Source organism: Piliocolobus tephrosceles, chromosome 1 (assembly GCF_002776525.5).
Source record: "Piliocolobus tephrosceles isolate RC106 chromosome 1, ASM277652v3, whole genome shotgun sequence".
Taxonomy (NCBI): Eukaryota; Metazoa; Chordata; class Mammalia; order Primates; family Cercopithecidae; genus Piliocolobus; species Piliocolobus tephrosceles.
In genome coordinates, this window is record NC_045434.1 from 96,793,074 (window position 1) to 96,816,372 (window position 23,299).

General features: G+C 37.2%; 1 protein-coding gene across 1 annotated transcript; it reads right to left on the reverse strand.

Moving 5' to 3' along the window:
* Nucleotides 1-2,825: 2,825 nt before the first annotated feature.
* Nucleotides 2,826-3,567, reverse strand: LOC111543962 (olfactory receptor 10J3). Its single transcript, XM_023214366.2, is given in 3 exon segments — nucleotides 2,826-3,259; nucleotides 3,262-3,303; nucleotides 3,306-3,567. Coding segments are annotated over 3 exon segments (702 nt in total). The 5' UTR covers nucleotides 3,532-3,567.
* Between the last annotated feature and the right edge of the window lie 19,732 nt (nucleotides 3,568-23,299).

The window sequence follows — 23,299 nt, forward strand, 5'->3', positions numbered from 1 at the left end:
AGATGGAAGTTTTATGCTGAGGATGGCAGAGGCACCTGCCAGCCTAGGACTCTAGATAATCTCAGAGAGTCAGGCTGTCTTCCTGCCGTAGCTGATCTGCCCAGCTCTGGACAGCTACTTACCAAGCAAGGCCAAGTCTCTATCTGGAACTTCATCAATCGCTACAACATTCCCACCACAAACCTTTTAGTCTATCAATGTGCTTGCTACAACAATTCACTTATATATTTCACTTATGACAATGACACTCTTCCCCTTTTTGAAAATTAAATGGCGTAATTCCACTTTCAGTCTTTCCTGTTATTTCCAATTTTCAAATATCATTGACAACGGTCAGCAAGTTCTCTGCAAGGTACTAGCATCGGGCTGCAATGAAATGGAGACTGCTCACAGATAATTTTTTGAAGAGAAAGAATGACGTCCTGTGGATTCCGAGAAAATTCAGATTTTAATTTTTTAACCAGTTTCCAAGAAGATAATACTGCACTGCTGCCAACCAAATTGAATCACAGTAAATATAGTTCAATAAATAGCATAAAATTATTTTAAATTAAAATATAGGAGCCACTTGCATTTGCTAGAATATATCAGGGCTGAAAGTTTGAATTCTACAATTACGTTAATGGCTGTTTTAGAAATGAGATCCTAAAATGTTGCAGGTTGAGGTCCCCGGAAAACAGACACTGAGACAGAGATTTGAACACAGCACGTTTATTAGCTCTCAGCATGTACACTTGTGAAGAAATGAAGAAAGCAATACTGGGCAAAAACAAAGAAGCTGAAAAGTGATGTAGTCAAGAAAAACCTCTGGAGCTGGGAGAGCCCTTCCTACCTATCTTAAGGCGAAGCAATACCCTAAATAGACAAACCACTGGAGGTAGTATATCCCTGGGAAGGGAGCATGACCTTGGTACAAGCGGCTGTTTAACAAGGACAATGCTTGAAGAAGAACTCAGCTGAGAGCCATTAGACCAAGGCATTCCCAGCAGCTGGAGGAATGCTTGTGTGGGTCCTGAAGGAGTGCAATCCAGGTGATGTGCCACAGCATTCACCAAACACAACTTCAGACAGCAGACAGTGTGACATTGGCCAGCAGACATTTACCCAATGGCTTCTAATCAGACTCAGCAGAACTACTAAGCAAAGATTTAAAAATTGTCTCTTGACCAACCTCACAGCAATGAACTATTATCATTTCTAGAAATCTGGACACTAAAACAAAGATATCTTTTATCACCAGTCAGACTTCACATGACAATTTTTGGCAAAGCAAGACAAGTAAACTTGACTTAAATAACTTATTTCCAATGAATTGTCCCATTTTCAGCATCCAGCAGACTTTACCACACTATCAGAAGTGATGTCTTGCCTCTACAGGATCACCCCATTGGATTGGATGGATTCTGGATACTGTAGGACTGTATTTGAAACTCAGGGTATGCTTGTTCCTCGGTATAGAAGGCCAGAGTGCAATGGAAAGATGAGAGAGAGAATATCCTTCCTTGCACCAGTACATATATTTTCACCTCCTGTGATGCTCAGGCATAAAATGCTGTTTATAACTCAGGTTTAAAGTTGGGAGTACAGAAGAAGAAACTTCTGAAAATTTACTCCTGCAGGCTTAGGAGCTCACTGGAAAATTTTTAAGTCATGCATCAGATTTCTGTTCGTTAATAATTCTTTTCAGAAGTTGTAGTTAAAGTGCTTATGTTTATAAAACTATTTCAGAGAGTTTTATGTCAACCTGGCAAGAGGAACTATACTTTTGCTGATCCTTTCAACCTCCATCCTTTTTACTCTTGTGCTGAGAGTATGAAAAGTCTTAACCTCTTCAGCATGTTCTTCTTTTCAATCTGAGTTTTCCGATCTGGGCATCTCAGGAATGTGGACAGTTCATGTCTGTGTTCTCTGTAGCTGATGCTTTTTTTGCTTTCCCACATCTGTACTCTTTACTCCTAGGTCAGTTAGAGCAGTTCCATTAACTTGGAAGGTCTGCCTCTAGCTTTTTTTTTTTTCTTTTACAAGAAAGCCTGTAATGTCCACAGAAATTCATATGTGTGTGTATTATCTTCTAACTTATTTGCTTAAAATGTGGCACAAATTAGTCTGACACCCTTAACAGTCAACTGGAAAATCTTTCTGAGGTGGTTTCCAAACATTTTGCTCATTAGCTTTTTAGAACCCTGCTGGACTTTATGTTTTTTTGTTTTGTTTTGTTTTGTTTTGTTTCCGAGTCTAGCTTTGTCACCCAGTCTGGAGTGCAGTGGTGCAATCTCGGCTCACTGCAACCTCCACCTCCCAGGTTCACGCGATTCTTCTGCCTCAGCCTCCTGAGTAGCTAGGATTACAGGCGTGCACTACCACGCCCAGCTAATTTTTGCATTTTTAGTAGGGACGGGGTTTCACTATGTTGGTCAAGCTTATCTCGAACTCCTGACCTCATGATCCGCCCACCTCAGCCTCCCCAAGTGCTGGGATGACAGGCATGAGCCACCGCGCCTGGCCAGACTTTATGTTTTAATGCAGTTGTATAACTCAAAATATTCTCAAGGTGTGTGTAGCTGTGTGCATGTGTATGTGAGTGCATAATCCAGGCATGTGTTTTTTTTCCCTACATTCATAACCATATGCTAAGCTATTTTGTAAATGTTCTGGAGCAGGGCATAGACGATCACAACAAGCTCAAACAGAAACCTCTAGTTTTAGTACTCAGTTCAATTTAGTCTAGTCTTCTTGATCCCATACAAAAGGGCATTATTGAAAGAGCATTAAAAATTAATACATATTTATAAACTCAAAGAAAAAGGCTTCACAACCTCTCTTCGTTAAGGAGACAGGGGCTTTTGCCCCATGGCTCTGCACAGAGCATCTTTGACCTCCTTGTTCCTCAGGCTGTACACAATAGTGTTCAGTAGGGGAGTGATGACAGTGTAGGTCACTGCGATGAGTCTGTCCTGTCCCAGGGAACTCTGGGAGTTAGGCTTCAGGTAGATGAAGGAGGCACAGCCATAGTGGATGATGACCAGTGTGAGGTGGGAGGCGCAGGTGTCAAAGGCCTTCTTCCGACCTTCAGCTGAGGCAATCGTAAGAATGGTGGAGATCATGAGGACATAGGAGATAAAGACCAGGCCCATAGGTAGGACAAAGACACAGACACTGGCAATAAAGTTGATGATCTCATTGACAGTGGTGTCTGTGCAGGCCAGCCTCAGCAGGGGTCTCACATCACAGAAGAAGTGGGAGATGACAAGGCATATCAGAATGGCAGGCCAAGCACAGACGTTACTTGGACAATGGCCATGCAAGGCCAATCCCCAGTGACACAGAGGCCAGTTGGATACAGGCCCTTTTACTCATGATGACTGAATACCTTAGGGGGTTGCAGATGGCCACATAGCGGTCATATCCCATGACTGTGAGCAGGAAGCAGTTGTTGATGCCAAAGGTGAGATAGAAGAAGAGCTGAGTGGCACAGCTGTGGGTGGCGATGGGATGGTGAGGATTCAAGAGACCAGAAAGCATATGGGGCATGATAGCCACAGTGTAGCAGGTCTCAGAGATGGATAGCATGCTCAGGAAGAAATACATGGGGGTGTGGAGATGATGGTCCAGGCGAACAATGGTCATAATAATCATATTGCCAGAGAGAGTCAGCAGGTACAAAGTTAGAAAAACAACAAAAAAGACAAGTCTGTGCTGCCACCTGAAGCTGGAGAAACCTTCAAAGAGGAACTCAGTCACAAAAGTGGAATTTGGCTTTGGCACCAAGGTAGGTCTAGGTTTGAAAGAGTTGAGCAGAGGAAAGGAAGATGTGATGAGTTAATCATGAAACAGAGTAAGCTGGACCAAGGCTTTCTGTGAAAATCATGTCCATCCTCTGAGCAATGCCCTAGACCTGTTGTCTACTTGCTCAGAATAATCACCTGCCTCACCCCCTTCTTTCGAAGCATAGAAGGGTACCCTAGGACTCTGGGATTGAGAGCAGAGATAGTGATCAGAAGGTGGTAACAAACTGAAAGAGATCCATAGAAACAACTCCCTGGTTCTTTTTTTTTTTTTTCTTTTTTCTTTTTATACCCAGAGATATATGATCCAAAGGTGTGCTTGCTGGATTATATGGAGGTCAGAGGAACATCCATACTCTTTTCCACGGTGGCTACATCATTTTACATTCCCACCCACAGTGCACAATTTCTCAACATCCTCTCCAACACTTGTTATCTTCTGATTATAGATTTAAAAAAAAAAAAATACTAGCCACCCTAACTGTTATGAGGTGATATAGATTGTGGTTATGATTTGCATTTCCCTGATGGTTAGTGACACTGAACATATTTTCTACACCTGAATTAAAATCAAAATCTAGAAGAGATATTTGCATTCCCATGTTCATTACAGCACCATTCACAATAGCCAAATTGTGGAAACAACCCAGCTGTCCACCAACAGATGAATGAATAAAGACAATGTGGTATATACATAGAATGTAATGTTGTTAAGCCTATTTAAAAAAAGAAAATCCTGCCCTTTGCAACAACTGGAGGACATTATGCTAAATGGTATAAGCCAGTCACAGGAGGACAAATATTGCATGATTCCACTTAGATGAGGTATTTAAAATAGTCAAAGTCATAGAAGCAGGGAACAGAGTGGTGATTACTGGGGAACAAGAAAGGGGAAGTGGGGAGTTGTTGCTCAATTAATGTAAAGTTTCAATTATGCAAGATAATTAGTTCTAGAGAGCTGCTGTACAGCATAATTCTTAAACAATATTGTAATATGCACTTAAAAATTTTTAAGATGGTATATCTCATGTTAAGTGCCTTACCACAAAACAAAACAAAAAGCAAAGGGACACAAAGAAGTGTTTAAAGGTGATAAATATGTTTGTTACCTTAATTATGATGATGATTTCACAGGTGTATGTATATGGCCAAACTCATTAAATTGTACACTTTAAATATATGTAGTATATTATATATCCATTGTACTTCAATAGAGCTGTTTAAAGAAAGAAAGAGGCCGGGCGCGGTGGCTCAAGCCTGTAACCCCAGCACTTTGGGAGGCCCAGACGGGCGGATCACGAGGTCAGGATATCGAGACCATCCTGGCTAACACGGTGAAACCCCCTCTCTACTAAAAAATACAAAAAACATCTAGCCGGGCAAGGTGGTGGGGGCCTGTAGTCCCAACTACTTGGGAGGCTGAGGCAGGAGAATGCCATGAACCTGGAGGCGGAGCTTGCAGTGAGCTGAGATCCGGCCACTGCACTCCAGCCTGGGCGACAGAGCGAGACTCCGTAAGAAAGAAAGAAAGAAAGAAAGAAAGAAAGAAAGAAAGAAAGAAAGAAAGAAAGAAAGAAAAGAGAGAGAGAAAGAAAGAGAAAGAAAGAAAGAAAGAGAGAAAGAAAGAAAAGAAACAACTACCTGGCTATTGAAGGAGTGGGCCTATGTCAAGGAAGAAGCAGGTGGTACATCAAATGTGCCCAGCTCTAGAGTTCCCTCTCAACACACTCCTGAATTACTTCCCAAGGATCCAGTGAGGAATAGTGAAGAATAGAAGATGTGAGACTGATTGATATCCCTTTCACACTGTCAGCAGTTTTCTATGTCAAATGCCCTGTGAGAGTCCTGAGAATGCTTCTCCTCCTCAGAACCCTAGGTCCTGATCTTCACTTATCTAAGCCCTGCATCTAAAATCCTCAGTGACCATCAAAGAGTAGAAAAGGGAACACTTCTACGGATGACTTTTTCTAGAGACCTTGCAATAAATATCACCTAGGATCATAAAAAATGGTTTGCTATGGCATTGCAATATTTAGATTGTCTCCTTGAATTCTAATCAAAGGTAGAAAAGATGGCAAAATGAATCTGAGGGTCATTCGTTAAGTAGGAAATAGATTTTTCTAGTATGAGAGCAAAGATAATATTCATTTAATCAGAGAAAGAGGAATCATCCTATTTTTTTTACTTCAATTATGCATATTCCAAGCTATGTTGGGGATACAAATAAGCTGATCCACCTTCCTTTTGTCTTACCTTAAGTAGACCCAACATGATAGATTGTACTGGGCAGATTAACCTTGCTCTTTATACTCACATCTACTCCTGATAAATTCTCACCGTGTTTAACCATTATCTCCATTCAGAAAGCTGAGGACTGTCCTAATTACCAACCTTCCCTTTTCTACACAAAGATAGTGCTTCCTGGAATTCTCTCTTCCTGTCCCCTCCACTTCATGCTTTCTACCAATGCCCAACTACTGACTGCCATCACCTTCCTCTATAATCACCACAAGGCCTCCTAACAAATCTGTCTTCTTTTGGTTGATCTTAGTCTAAGTCTTCCTCCTGGATGTTGCCATTAACTTTTTTCAAAAACCTGTTCATGGAGCTCTCCTGCATAAATTCCTCAATAGCTCCTCGGAATCTTAACCATAATATTTAACTCATTTGTAAGTTGAACATGTTAATATTTCATAGAATTGCCATGAAAATTAAATGGGTTACTTGTTTGAAGAGTTTGACCTAGCATTTGACATATAGGAAACCCTCAATACATACTAGTGTTATTAGAAGTTACAGTTATTTCTTTTTCATTTTCCCCAAATTAGCAAGTTTAAATTTCTAAGAGGATCAGGGGTAGGGGTAGAGGGGCTTCAATCTAATATTTCTGGATTTGTAAACAAGTATGCGATTATCCTAACGTTAACTTTAAGAGTGTTGTGACTTCCCTTCCTGTTGTTCAAATGGACTTTTTAAATGCTCTTTTAAAATCTTTCTTGAAGAGCATTGACCAAATCCATGCACTGCTTCATGTATTATACTAACACAGGTGTGGATTAAGTTGAATATAATTTTCAGTTTTGCCTCTAATCCTCTAATCCCTTTCCTAAAGATGCTCAATATTTTACTTCTCCCTCAGGTCATAGTCGTTCATCCAACTAATATATCTAGAAACATTCTGCAGTGACATCTAGATCCCTTGCCTGGGTTATAATTGATAGTGTGGAGCCCATTTTTGTAAGACCACAGTTTCCTTTACACATGCATACATTAAAATTAATACGCATTATTTTCATAATGTAATTTTATTTTATTAACCAGAAGATCTTATTCAGGTCTGTGGCCTCGAATATTTGCCTCCCTCTCTTCCAGATAGTTATTTAAACGACTAACACTCCCCCAAAAATGTTATCCCAGCTCCATCTAAAAGAATAATCAGTAAAGGGATGCAGAGTGGAATGGGGAAATTTAAAATGTAGGCAAGGATAGGATTACTCATCTAAAGTCCAGGAAGTGTAGGTGAGGAGGGAAAAACGCGAGATAAAAAAGTAGAGACAGTACAGATAGACAGAAACCTCAAAATTCAGGTAATGTCTTTGACTTTGGAGTTTGTATTGCCTTTCCTTGCTTTCAAATAAATTACAAAAAATGTGAAACAGGCCTGTTCCTGGCCCAATCCTAGATGAGCGTAGTGTTTACAATTTTTCCCTGAAGAAGAAAACGTACTTATCCTCTTGTTTCCTGAATCTTTAAAAATCTCCTGTGCATTTTCATTTTATGCATGTACCAAAACATCACATGTGCCCTGTAAATATGTACAACTATTATGTATAAATTTTTAAAACAAAATAAGCCAGGCACAGAAAGAAAAATATCATATGTCCTCACTTACATATGAGAGCTTAAAAAGTTGATCTCAGGGAGGCAGAGAGGAGAATGATGGTTACAAGAGGCTGGAAATGGTGAGGTTGTGGATGAAGAGAGGCTGGTTAACAGGTACAAACAATAGTTACAAGGAATCCATTCTGCTGCTTGATAGTACAGGAAGTAACTAGAATTTTTTTTATATTTCAAAATTTCTAAAAGAGAAGATGTGAAGTGTCCCCAACACAAAGAAATAATAAATGTTTGAGGTGATGGATATTCTAATTACTTCAATTTTATCATTACACATTGTATTACTGTATCAAAAATCGCATGCACCACATAAATATGCAGAATTATATATTAATAAAGCAACCTTTGAAATCTAAAACAAAAAGTCTCCTGTGCATTTCAATTTGCTTAAACTACAGTTGTGCTTGATTTTACCAAGCAAAACAACTTCTTCAAGAGTTCAATGCGTTGGGAAGTCACAAAGTATAAGTACTGTGCTAGTGCTAGGAAAATAAAGATGACCCAATTGCTCTTTTTTCTCCTGGAGCTTAGATTCTTGGACAGCCTTAGGTATAGGATCCAATTACAGTCTTCCAAGTACTTTATGGCCCTTTTCTCTACATTACTCTATTCATCTACATTTCCAACTTCTTAGAAATCACATTCTTTCTTATGAGAGCCCATGTTCCCCCTTCCATAGACTATCACTGGCTATACAATAACAGTACACACTATCATAAACATTTCCCATCTCAGCAGTTAAGGAAGTGAAACTCACCAAGTAGCATGTTTTTTGAGTCTTCTGGAGAGTTGTGCTTACGCCTGATTTATATCCACCACTCTGGAAATTTGACTGCCTGCAATCATATATTATGGATTTTTTGTTTGTTTGTTTGTTTGTTTTACTGATAGTTATACAATGTTTCCCAGATTTTTGTCAATGCCTTTTCTAAGATTATTTAAAACACATCAGTTATTTAATTAACAATCACTTTATGGAACTAAGGTATTTTACTGAAGAGCCTATGAATTTCCTTAACAGAGGGGTCACTAATGTCATACTGAGCAGAGCTATAGTTTTTCTCCCTTTGCTGGCTAATCTTTAGATAGCACCAAGAATGTGATAGCTAAAGGAGCTATTTAGAGAGGAAGGAAATAATGCCTATCTCAGTCTTCCTGTATCTGACACCAGAAGTGAAGTCACACTAAGTTCCCCTAGATTCTCACAAGCCCATCCACTGGAAGAATTTCATCTTTGGGTCACAAAGCATTAATTTTGGCTTAGGTGTTTTTTAATAAGGTACACATTGTCTGTCTCCAGTACTAGATGGCTCTGTCTCCAAAACAACACTTACTACTCCCAAGTGATAATGGCAGAAGACACAATCCAAACAGCAAAGCATCTGGAGACCTCATTACTAATGCAGCTCATTTCCTAATCCTGCGAATAACACTTTGGAGAACAGAGTTGACTTGGCTATTACAGACAATCTCTGGGATGGAAAGACTTATTTCCCTTATTAGTGTGGGTAATAGTCCTGCTAAAATTCATGTCAGATTTTCTGTCCATTTTTCTGGTGCCAAGGGAGGGAAGCTTAAGGCCTTATGGAATAACTCTTCATACATGAGAGAATAGAAGCGACAATTATCAAGCAGGGTTTATGCATGGAGCCCTCATACAGAGGGCTGACCTTCAGATACTCTGACACTTGAAGCACTTTAAAGTATCTGGAAAGAATCAACAACCCTGTTCCTGAATTCTATTGTATGAGCTTTCATACTTTTAAACTGATCTTTCTCATCTCTGAGCTTCTTGCCACACACCCTATGTTCATTTTGGAGCCCTCAGCTCAGTTTGTCTCAAGGCCTCAGCCTTGCCAGGGAACCTTCTGCATATTAAATCCATCTCATTATCCATAGCCCAAATAGATGGTAATGAGTGTCTATAGCTGAAAGATATGTAAAAGTTGGCACTCAATTTTCACACATTTTTAACTAATTATTTCTTTGCATTGGTCTTAGATTGCTAACTCAATTGTCAGCTCCTTAGATATAGAGACTCTCTGTCATCCATCTTTTGTTCTCTCAGTGAACTTAGAGCTGCTACTTCTAAAAACAATATCTATTACGTGCTCTTATTATATGCTAGGTACTAAACTATGCAATGCACACATATTAACTCATTTAATCTTAACAATGAACCTACAAGATAGCACAATTGTACTGCTTTTTAGGAGAAAACAGACACAGAGATATTATATAATTTCCCGTAGGACCCTGAACTGACAAATGGGAAACTAGGACTTAAACAAAGGAAATCCAGCCTTATAATTGGGCTACATTGGTAATATTGAATTTAATTTGAATTTGTGTTCAATAGTGGTACTGCTAATGGTAGCAACCTAAAAAGACATTTTGATAATGGTGAAAAAGGCATTAGATTAGAGATTTGGTTTACCCAGGTTTTAGTTCTATAGTTGTGACTAACTTGTCAAGTATTTAGACTGACATGTATCTGGGCCTTGGTGTGTTCATCCATGAGTGATGATATAATAATGTGGTAGTGGTGATGCTGCTGCTGATGATTTTGCCTCCTACTCTGCATCCATCACCTTGTTTTATGTTACCTCACAATAACATGATAAAGTCGACATATACATCCACACTATTATCCCTAGTTTACAAATGAAGAAACTGAAGACAAGTGAGAGAACTGGAATAAGTGACTGCTTACCAGGATTCTTTTCACCCTGCTACTATTCATACACAAAATTGAAGGATAGAATTAGTTCTCCTACACCTCTAGAATGATGCTATAGTGACCATAATATATGGATATAGCTACTAAGTCAGTGAATGGTTGAGAAGCCAAGATTCTAGAAAGAAAGAATATGCAGAAATGTTAGCTTGACCCTCAATTCTTTGCAGTTTCCTTGAAGAATTGTAATTTGTTGTTTGTAGTCTTTGGTCAAAAGAACTAATAAACTGAGCAAAGTATCTGGAATTTCCATATGCTTAAGGGTATACTCTCTGTGAAAGGGTAAAGTGGAAATAAATGAACCCTTCACAAAGACTAAAACTTCAAATTAATTTAATTTCCAGTTAGATTAATATGATCTTGCTCCTAGGCTAACTACCTGTGGAGAAGCAAAATAAAATATTCTCTAGAGGAAGATAATAGAATCTAGAGCACCAATTTGTCTTTATAATTTTTTCTTATAGTACTGGAGTAGGAAAACTACAGCCCATGAGCCCACTACATGTTTTTGCATAGCTTGCAAGGAATATACTAGTTTTTACTATTTTAAATAATTGAAAACAAATTTAAAATATACTTTGCAACATGTGAAAACTGTAAAATTCAAATATCAGTAAGCACACACAAAAAAATGAAATTTTTTGAACCACAACCCCACTCATTCACTTATGTATAATCTATGGCTTCTTTTGTGTTACTATGGCAGAATTTAATAGTTGGAACAGGGACTTATGTATGATCCACAAACCTTAAATTATTTATTACCTAGCCCTTTTCAGGAAAGTATGAGGATTTCTGATAGAGAGTGTCCAAGATGTAATAAAAATGCACCAGACATACCAGGATAAAAAAAACAAAGATCTAAGACTCAAGAAATTAAAAAAAAAAAAAAAACACTCAATACAAACAAACCCATAAAATAATCATATTGAAATTACAAGATACAAATTTAAGATAAATATGACTGTGGCAGACACATTCTAAGGTGACTTATAATGAGTCACACCCATGTATTCCCTTTCTTTGAGTGTGGGCAGAACTGTGACTTGCCTCTGTTCAATAGAATATGGCAAAGATGATGATACGTCTCATTCCCATGCTTATATAACATTATATAAGAATTTATCATAACAGAATGGAGCAAGAATACTAACTTGCTGACTTTAAAGAATTAAGCGGCCATGTTTTAAGAGGATTTGTAACAGGGTCATGTAGCAAGGAATATAGGCAACATCTAGGAACTAACAGTGTCAGCTGAAAGTCAGAGAGAAAACACAACCTCAGTCCTACAACCACAAGAGGCTAAATTCTGCTAACAACCACATGAGTTTGGAAGTGGATGCCAAACTCCAGGAAGGAATACAGCTCTGCTGATGCTGATTGCTGGTGTGTGAGATCCTGAGCAGAGAACCCAGCTAAGCCATGTCTAGAACACCTGTCCAGTGGAAATTTTGTGGCATTTTAAGCTACTAAACATGTTAATTTGTTATGCAGCAATAAAAACTATTATAATTATTATTATGTTGAAAAAATAATATACAACAAATTTTCAAATCACAGCAGAGAATGAGAAATATTATTTAAAAATAAAGTGAAAACACCAGAAGTATAAAATATAAGAGAAACTAAGAACTTAATAGATGTTTTAACACCACATTAAAAATAACTGGAGATAAAATCAGTGAATTAGAAGATGTGTCAGTAAAAAATATCTAGATTGAAGCACAGAGAAAAAAGTAGTGTAATATGTATAAAAGAGTGTAAGAAGTATATAGAACCCTGGGAAAAGATCTAGCATAAGTGTAATTAGACTACCAGATTAACAGGAGAGATAGAATGTATCAGAAGCAATATACGAAGAAATAGTGGCCATGAATTTTTCAAACTTGAGGAAAACATTAAGACACAAATTCAAGAATCACACCTACCAACAGGATAAATACATATTCACTGATACATAAAATACATGTAGACATCTCAAATAAAACAACAGAAAAAAGAAAGAAAGAAAAAGCCTTTAAAAGAGTTAGAGTAAAAAGACATTACTTTCAAAGACTAACAATAAGGCTAATAATTGACCCCTTAACAGCAGGAAAACAGAAATTAATGAATGGAATGACATTTTCAACATACTGAAAGAAAACAACTGCCAAGCTAGAATTCTATCATCAGGGAAAATATGCTTTCAAAAGGAAGACAAAAACAACTACAGCTTTAGATATGCAAGAAAAAAAAAAGAGAGAGAATTTGTCACCAGCAAAACAGAATTAAAAGAAACACAAAAAGGAGTTAGGTAGAAGGGAAATTCATCCTAGATGGAAACGGAAGTTTAAACAAACAAAAATGAAATTTAAAAAATCAGAAAAGATAAAAATATGGGTAAGGAAATTAATAATTTACATTGTATACACTAGCAACCATAATGCCTTTGTGTATTTAAAAATATTTATAAGTTAAAATACATAACAATAAAAACATTGAAATGAAGATGAATTAAAATGTTTTACAGTCTTTAAATTTTCTTTGAACTGTAACCTCTGAAATAATCATTAAGACAATGTATACATAACAAATTGACAAAAGAGAAACAAAAAATAAAAACCAAAATAAAGCAAAAAGAGAAGGGAGGTATACAAAAAAATGGAAAAAAAAATAAAACAAATTCTAACATAATATATTTAAATTCAAATATATTAGTAATTTCATTAAATGCAATGAATGTAAAAGAAATAATAGGCCAATTAGTAAACAGAGTTTCAGATTGAATAGGAAAAAGGATTGTTTACAAGAGACACATTAATTATCAACATACAGAAAGGTTAAAAGAAGAATGGAAGTTAGTTTTTTGAAAAAAATTAATAAAACAGATAGACCACTAACTAAACTAAAAAAGAAGAGAGAAGAATCAAATAGACACAATAAAAAAAAGATAAAGGGAATACCACCACTGATCTCACAGAAATACAACCAACCATCAGAGTGTACTATAGACACCTCTATGCACATAAACTGGTAAATCTAGAAGAAATGGATAAATTCCTGGACACATACACTATCCCAAGCTTGAAACAGGAAAAAAGTTGAATCCCTGAATAAACCAAAAACAAAATCTGAAATTGAGACAGTAATAAATAGCCTACCAACCAAAAGAAGTCCAGGACCATCCGATTTACAGCTGAATTTTACCAGAGGTACAAAGAGGAGTTGGTACCATTTTTTTCTGCAACTATTCCAAACACTTGAAAAGGAGGGACTTCCCCTGAACTCATTTTATGAGGTCAGAGTCATCCTGATACCAAAACCTGGCAGAAATACTGCAACAAAAGAAAACTTCAGGCCAATATCCCTGATGAACATAGAGGCAAAAATCCTTAATAAAATACTGGAAAACTGAATCAGCAGCAAATCAAAAAGCTTATTCACCATAATAAGGTCGGCTTCATCTCTGGGATGCCAGGCTTGTTCAACATATGCAAATCAATAAATTTAATTCATCATATAAACAAGACTAAGGACAAAAACCACACAATTATCTCAATAACTGCAGAAAAGGGCTTCAATAGAATTCAACATCCCTTCATGTTAAAAACTCTCGATAAACTAGATGTTGATGGAACACACCTCAAAATAATCAGATACTTTTATGAAAAACCCACAGTCAATATCATGCTGAATGGGCACAAGCTGGAAGCATTCCCCTTGAAAGCCAGCACCATACAAGGATGCCCTCTGTCATCACTCCTATTCAACATAGTATTGGAAGTTCTGGCCAGGGTGAAGTGGAGGATCTCTTCAGGGAGAACTACAAACCACTGTTCAATGAAATCAGAGAGGACACAAATGGAAAAACATTCCATGCTCATGAATAGGAAGAATCAATATTGTAAAAATGGCCACACTGCCCAAAGTAATTTATAGATTCAATCCTATTCCCATTAAATTACCATTGCAATTCTTTGCAAAATTAAAAAAAAAAAAAAAACTACTTTAAAATCCATATGAAACCAGAAAAGAGCTGGTATAGCCAAGACAATCCTAAGCAAGAAGAACAAACCTGAAGGCATCACACTACCTGACTTCAAATCATACTACAAGCCTACATTAACCAAAACAGCATGGTATTGGTACAAAAACAGACAGATGGACCAATGGAACAGAATAGAGAACTCAGAAATAAGACCACACATCTACAACCATCTGATCTTCAACAAACCTGACAAAAACAAACAATGGGGAAAGGATTCCTTGTTTAATAAATGGGTCTGGGAGAACTGGCTAGCCATATGCAGAAAACTGAAACTGGACCCTTTCCTTATACCTTGTAAAAAAATTAACTCAATATGGCTTAAAGACTTAAATGTAAATCCCAAAAGTATAAAAACCCTAGAAGAAAAGCTAGGCAATACCATTCAGGACATAGGCATGGGCAATAATTTCATGATGAAAACATCAAAAGCAATTGCAATAAAAGCAAAAATTGACAAATTGGATCTGATTAAACTAAAGAGCTTCTGCACAACAAAAGAAACTATCAACAGAGTGAACAGACAATCTACAGAATGGGGGAAAGTTTTTGCAATCTACCCATCTGACAAAGGTCTAATATTCAGAAACTACAAGGAACTTAAACAAATTTACAAGAAAGAAACCAAACAATCCCATTAAAAAGTGGGCAAAGGACATGAACAGACACTTCTCAAAAGAAGACATTTATGTGGCCAATAAATATATGAAAAAAAGCTCAACATCACTGATCATTAGAGAAATGCAAATCAAAACCACAATGAGATGCCATCTCACATCAGTCAGAATGACGATTATTAAAAAGTTAAAACAGGACAGGCGCAGTGGCTCATGCCTGTAATCCCAGCACTTTGGGAGGCTGAGGCAGGTGGATCACCTGAGGTCAGGAGTTTGAGATCAGACTGGCCAACATGGGGAAACTCTGTCTCTACTAAAACTACAAAAAAATTAGCCAGGTGTGGTTGGGTGCCTGTGATCCCAGACAATTGGGAGGCTGAGGCAGGAGAATCGCTTGAACCCAGGAAGTGGAGGTTGCAGTGAGCCAAGACCATGCCATTGCACTCCAGCCCAGGCAACAAGAACAAAACTCCATTCCCCCAACAGAGTCAAGAAACAAAAGATGCTGGCAAGCCTGTGGAGAAATACGAATGCTTTTACACTGCTGGTGGGAATGTAAATTTGTTCAAACACTGTGGAAGACAATGTGGCAATTCTTCAAAGACCTAGAACCAGAAATACCATTTGACCCAGCAATCCCATTACCGAGTATATACCCCCAAAGAATATAAATCATTCTATTATATAATCTGTCATGCATACATATGTTTACTGCAGCACTATTCACAATAGCAAACACATGAAATCAACCCAAATGTCCATCAGTGATAGACTGGACAAAGAAAATATGGTACATATACACCATGGAATACTATGCAGCCATAAAAAGGAATGAGATCATGTCTTTTGCAGGGGTATGGATGGAGCTGAAAGCCACTCTCCTCAGCAAACTAATACAAGAACAGAAAACCAAATACTGCATGTTCTCACTTGTAAGTGGTAGCTGAGCAATGAGAACACATGGGCACAGGGAGGGGAAAACACACACTGGGGCCTATTGGGAGGTAGGGTGTGGGGGCAGGGAGAGCATCAGGCAGTATAGCTAATGCATGCTAGACTTCGTACCTAGGTGACGGGTTGATAGTACAGCAAATCACCATGGCACATGTTTACCTATGTAACAGACCTGCACATCGTACACATGTATCCTGGAATTTAAACAAAATAAAATAAAATAAAATAAAATTTTAGAATAGCAAATAATGGAAAAATATATCATGTGAGTACTAACCAAAAGAAGGCTGATGTTTTATGTTAAAATAAGGCAAAAAGATAAAAATGTATTTAGGCTTATTTTGTGGCCTGACATATGGTATTGCCTGGAGAATATTCAAAAAATACTTGAAAAGAGAATGTATTCTCTCTTTTTTTAATGGAGTCTTTCATAAATATCAGATCTGGATGGTTCATAGTGTTTGTTCAAGTTTTCTATATCCTTACAGATTTTTTTTTGTTCTACAAATTACTGAAATAGAATCACTGAAATCTTTAATTGTTGACTTGTCTATTTCTCCTTCCTAATCTATATTTTTTTGCTTCAGGAATTTGGGGATCTGTTCTCATGTGTATATACATTTATAATTGTATATTTTTCTAACATGTTGACTCTTTTATCACATCAAAATATATTTCTGTCTTTCTTTTTCCAAAAAAACCCATAAATCTTTATTAAAATTATCAAGCATTGTCACAATGGTAATTGTCCTTGGCTAGTACTTAACCACACTTTTGTTTTTATTTCTTTTTTATTATCATATACTTTAAGTTCTAGGGTACATGTACACAATGTGCAGGTTTGTTACACATGTATACATGTGCCATGTTGGTGTGCTGCACCCATTAACTCGTCATTTAAAATAGGTGTATCTCCTAATGCTATCCCTCTCCCCTCCCCCTGTCCCACGATAGGACACAGTGTGTGGTGTTCCCCACCCTGTGTCCAAATGTTCTCATTGTTCAATTCCCACCTGTGAATGAGAACATGTGGTGTTTGGTTTTTCTGTCCTTGCGATAGTTTGCTGAGAATGATGGTTTCCAGCTGCACCCATGTCCCTACAAAGGACATGAACTCATCCTTTTTTATGGCTGTATAGTATTCCATGGTGTATAAGTGTCACATTTTCTTAATTAAGTCTATCATTGATGGACATTTGGGTTGGTTCCAAGTGTTTGCTATTGTGAATAGTGCCACAATAAACATACGTGTGCATGTGTCCTTACAGCAGCATGATTTATAATCCTTTGGGTATATACCCAGTAATGGGATGGCTGAGTCTAATGGTATTTCTAGTTCTAGATCCTTGAGGACTCGCCACACTGTCGCCCACAATGGTTGAGCTAGTTTGCAGTCCCACCAGCAGTGTAAAAGTGTTCCTATTTCTCCACATCCTCTCCAGCACCTGTTGTTTCCTGACTTTTTAACGATTGCCATTCTAACTGGTGTGAGATGGTATCTCATTGTGGTTTTGATTTTTTTTTTTTTTTTTTTTGCAATGGAGTGTCTCTCTGTGTCCCAGGCTGGAGTGCGGTGGCATGATCTCCCCTCACTGCAACCTCTACCTCCTAGGTTCAAGGGATTCTCCTGTCTCAGCCTCCCAAATAGCTGGGACTACAGGCGCCCACCACCACCCCCGACTAATTTATATATTTTTTAGTAGAAATTGGGTTTCACCATGTTGGCCAAGCTGGTCTCAAACTCCCGACCTCAAGTGATCCACCCACCTTGGCCTCCCAAAGTGCTGGGATTATAGGCATGAGTCACCAAACCTGGCCTTATATCTTTGTCTTGTAATATTCCATGTCTGAAAGTCTATTTCTGTTTGATGTTAATACAGTTGACCCTTGAGCAATGTGAGGGGTAGGGGCATCGATGCCCGCACAGTCAGAAATTTGAGTATAACTTTTGACTAACCCAAAACTTAACTGCTAATAGCCTAGTGTGGACCAGAAGCTTTACCAATAACATAAACAGCTGATTAACACATATTTTGGATGTTATGTGTATTACATACTATATTTTCACAACAGAGTAAGCTGGAAAAAAGACAATATTAAAATCATAAGGAAGAGAAAATATATTTACTATTTATTAAGTGGAAGTGGATCATCATTAAGGTCTTCACCTTTGTCTTCATGTTGATTAGGCTGAGGAGGAGAGGAGGGATTGGTCTTATTGTCTCAGGGGTGGCAGAGGCAAAAGAGGTGCATGAAATAGAGGGAAAGGCAAGAGAGACAGGCACACACTGTAACTTGACAGAATACATTGTAATTTATCTCTGAATCTTCCACTTTATTTCTCTAAAAATGTTTTTATATGGTATCAATTCCTCTTCCACCTTTGCTTTAATTTCAAATCTCCTATTATCCATGTTGTTAAAAAAAAAAAAAAAAAGCAATCTTGAATCATCAGAACCCTTCTGCCAGATTGTCTAATGTTAATATGTTTTCTGGCACTAATTCTTCTACATCTTCTTCCACATCTTCTTCCTCACTGTCTGGCACTGGTTCAGAAACACTCATCTCCATTAAGTCATCTTCTTAATGGAAGACATCAATTCCGTTAATTCCTCTGATATGATGTCTATTATTTCTTGAATTTCTCCGAGATCCGTACCTTGAAACCCTTCACCCTCTACCTTTTTAGTTTTTCCATATCCACAATCCCTTTCATGATTTTCTTGATTGACTCTATCATAAATCATGTGAAGTCATGCACATCACCTGGGCAGAGTTTTCTCCTGCAAAAATTTATTGTTTCAGTCTTGATGGGCTTTCATGACTTTTTCCATAATAATGATGGTATCTTCGATGATGTAAGCCTTCCAGACTTTCATGATGTACTCTATATTGTGGTTCTCTCCCATAGCATTGAAAATCTTTTTCATAGAGCACTATATGTAGTGAGCCTTAAATGTTCTTATGATCCTCTGATCTAGAGGCTAGACGCTGAATTAGAGATGTTGTGTTTGGGTGCAAGTTGACCACTTCTATGCCTTTTGTGTTGAACTCATGGCATTCTGGGTGGCTAGGGAAATTGTCCAATATCAAAGAATTTCAAAAGGCAGTTCCTTACTGGCAAGGTACTTACTGACTTCAGAGACAAAGCCTCAATGGAACGAATCCAGGAAAAGGGTTCTCATCCAGACCTTCTTGTTATACAATCCAGTGACTGGCAGCTGGTATTTATTTTTTCCCCAAGTCTCAGAAGCTAGCAAGCTTTATAGATAAGGGCAGTCTTGATTATAAACTTGACTGCATCTGCACAAAAAATTACAGTATGCCCAATTCTTCCTGCTGTAAAATCTGGTGTTCACTTCTCTTTCTTACTAATAAATATAATTTGTGACCTGTGTTCAGAATAGGGTACTTTTGCCTGTATTAAAAACATCTTCAGGAAGATATCCTTTCTACTCAATAATTTCCTTAATGGCATCTGGGAAATTGCTGCTTCTTTGTTAGCAGAAGCTCTTTTTCCTATTGTCTTGATATTTTTTAAGCAAAACTTCTTCTTCTTCTTTTTTTTTTTTTTTTTTTTTTTTTGAGAAGGGAGTCTTTTTCTGTCGCCAGGCCAGAGTACAGTGGCGTGATCTCGGCTCACTGTAACCTCTGCCTCCTGGGTTCGAGAGATTCTCATGCCTCAGCCTCCCAAGTAGCTGGGATTACAGGCACTCGCCACCACACCCAGTTAATTTTTTGTATTTTTAGTAGAGACGGGGTTTCAATATGTTGGTCAGGATGGTCTCAATCTCCTGGCCTTGTGATCTGCCTGCCTCGTCCTCCCCAAGTGCTGGGATTACATGGGTGAGCCACCGCGCCCAGCCCCAAACTTCTTTCTAAAAGTATCATACCATCCTTTGCTGGCATTAAATTCTTCAACTTTAGATCTTCACCTTCCTTTTACTTTAAGTTGTCATATAATGACTTTGCTTTTTCTCAAATAGTATTAGAGTATATAGGTATGCCTTGATTATAATAGCAAATCCTGTCATTTCATAAAAGCTGCATTTTCAATATGAGATTAAAAAATATTTTATGAAATGTGCAAGATTTTCACACCTGCTGGTGCAGCTGTAGTAATAGTTTCACTAATTTCTTTTTCTTACAACTGTCCTTACACTGGATTCATTTATCTCAAAATGGTGGGCAACCACAGCTGCAGACCTCGATCTGTGGTACACAGCAAACAGTTAAACTTAACAGTTAAACAGTTAAGCTTTTAAGCCACAGTTAAAAGCTATGGCTTTTCTCTGTTTCTTGAGAGCACATTTAATGTTGCTAGTGTCACTTTGTATGGGTCCCATGATTAACTATATTACCCTAAATATGATGAAAAATACATAAGAACCATGAGATTTTACTCTTTACTGTGTTATACAGTTTATTGGAGAAGTGAACTGCTCACATGGATATGATCAGTGTCACAGGGCATTTTAAGCAGATACTAGTAACACTTGAGCTCACCACAAAAGCAACGGGAGGAGGCTATGAAATTATTACAACAGTATGGTATATACTGTGGTTAATTTTATACAGTTATGACTTAATACTGAATATTTCCATTTGTTTATATTTCTTTCAACTGCAAATTGCAGTTTGTGTGCATAAGTTTTGATGCATTTTAACTTTTTATAATAAGTTCATGTATATTTTATGGTAGTAAATGATAAAATAAACTAGCATTTGCATATGTTTTATGCATTGATGACATAATTAACTTTGTCTTAGTTATTGTGATATTTGTAGGTCACATGGTTGGTCTGCTTTACAAAGTTGCCACTAATCTCCAAATAATTTTACAATATTTTTATGGGAATACAGAAAAATTCCATGTATAAGTGGACCCACAGAGTTTGAACTCATTTTGTTCAAGTGTAAATTGAATAGCCACTTCAACTCTCTTATGCTTACTGTTTGTATGATTTATTTATTTACAACCTTTCACCGTAAAAGTATTTATGTCTTTGATTCTAAAGTGTATCTCCTATAAAAAAAAACATAGCTGGATATTGTTGTTTTTGTAATCCAATCTGGTAATCTCTCTCTTTTAATCAGACTATTTAGTCCATTCACTATTAATGTAATTACTGATATGATTGAATCAATATCTTCCATTTTGTTATTTGTTTTCCATGTTTTATATATTTTCTATTCCTCTGTTCCCCTTTTACTGCTTTCTTTTCTGTTAAGCATATGATTTTTAAATGAAATTAAAGAAAAAATAACAGAATGCAATACATATACATACATTTCTTTATAATTACCTGCTTATGTTACATAGGTAGTGTGGCGGTAAATTTTATGTGTCAGCTTGGTTGAGGTAAGAGATGCCCAGATAGCTGCTAAAACATTATTTCTGGGTGTGTCTGTGAGAGTGTTTCTGGAAGGGATTAGCACTGGAATCAGCAGACTAAATAAAGAAGATCACCCTCACCAATGTGAGTAGGCATCATCCAATCCATTGAAGGCCTGAAAAGAACAAAAATGTGTAGGAAGTCCAAATTTCCCCTCTGCTTGTACTGGGACATCCATCTTCTCCTGCCCTTAGGCATGAGTGATCCTTGTTCTCAGACTCAGACCACGACTTTCATTTTGGCTTCTCAGATCACAGGCCTTAGGACTTGGACTGCATTACACCATCGGCTTTCCTGGTTCTCCAGCTTGTAGACAGCAGATCATGGAACTTCTTTGCCTCCATAATGTGTGTGCCAATTTTTGCAATATATGTCATCTTACTTTATAATTGTAATTACATAAAGTACACACACACACAAATGCACACACATATATATTCTATTACTTTCACTTCTCTGAAGAAAACTTACTAATATAGTTAGAATTTCTGTTTGTTGTGGTTATTTTTCATTCTTTCTTGTAGATATGAATTACTGCCAGTTTTCACTTCCTTTCAGCCTGAAGAATTCCTTTAGTATCTATTGTAAGGTAGGTCTGCTAACAACAAATGCTCTCAGTCTTTGTTTATCTGGGAACATCTCTATTTTGCCTTCATTTTTGAAGGATATTGTTGCTAAATGTAGAATTATTTGTTAAAATATTTTATTTTTTCCTTCAACAACTTGAATGCCATTTACTTATCTTCTGCTGTTCTCTGTACATGCGAGTACTTGTATTACTTTTTCTCTGTACATGATAAGTCTGTTTCTCAGGTTGTTTTCAAGATTTTATCTTTGTATTTAGCTTTCAGTGGCTTGACTGTGATGTGTCTATATGTGATTCTCTTTGCATCAGGATTTTTGGAGCTTCTTGAATCTATGTTTTTTCATTAAATTAGGAAGTTTTCAGACATTATTTTCAAATATTTTCCTACCCCTTTATTCATTTTCTGGGAATCCTTCTACATCTATGTTGGTATGTTTTAGTTTGGCTTACAAATCTCTGAGACACTTCATTTTTCTTCATTCTTGTGTTTTCCTGTGTTTTTGGACTAAATAATTTATATTGATTAATCTTCAAGTTCATCATTCTTTCTTCTGCCATGTCATATTTGCTGTTGATACCATGAAATAAAATTTTCATTTCAGTAAATTTATTTTTTAAGTATAGAATTTGTATTTGCTTCCTTTTATAGCTTCTATTTGTTTTTTAAAAGTACAGGCCAGGTGCGGTGGCTCACGCCTGTAATCCCAGCACTTTGGGAGGCCGAGGCGGGCGGATCACAAGCTCAGGAGATCGAGACCATCCTGGTGAACACAATGAAACCCCATTTCTACTAAAAATACAAAAAATTAGCTGGGTGTGGTGGCGGGCACCTTAGTCCCAGCTACTTGAGAGGCTGAGGCAGGAGAATGGTGTGAACCTGGGAGGTGGAGGTTGCAGTGAGCCGAGATCATGCCACTGCACTCCAGCCTGGGCGACAGAGCCAGCCTTTGTCTCAAAAAAAAAAAAAAAAAAAAGTCCAAATTTTCTGGATCATTGTCATGATATTTTTCTTTAATTCGTTGACCATAGTTTCATTTAATTCTCTAAACATTTTATAAAATCTATTTTCCATGTCTCTGCCTGCTAAATCAACATATGGGGTCATTCAAAACAATTTCTATCGACTGTTTTTGTCCCCTGAGCTTGACTCTCACTTTTCTGTGTCTTTACATGATTTATAATATATGGTTAATAATAGAACATTCTGTAGCAACTCTGGATTTTGTTTTTTGTTTTCAAATGTCACTCTTGTTGTTTACCTTTTTTAGTTACTTTCTCCAACTTAAATGCAGAATCTGCTGAA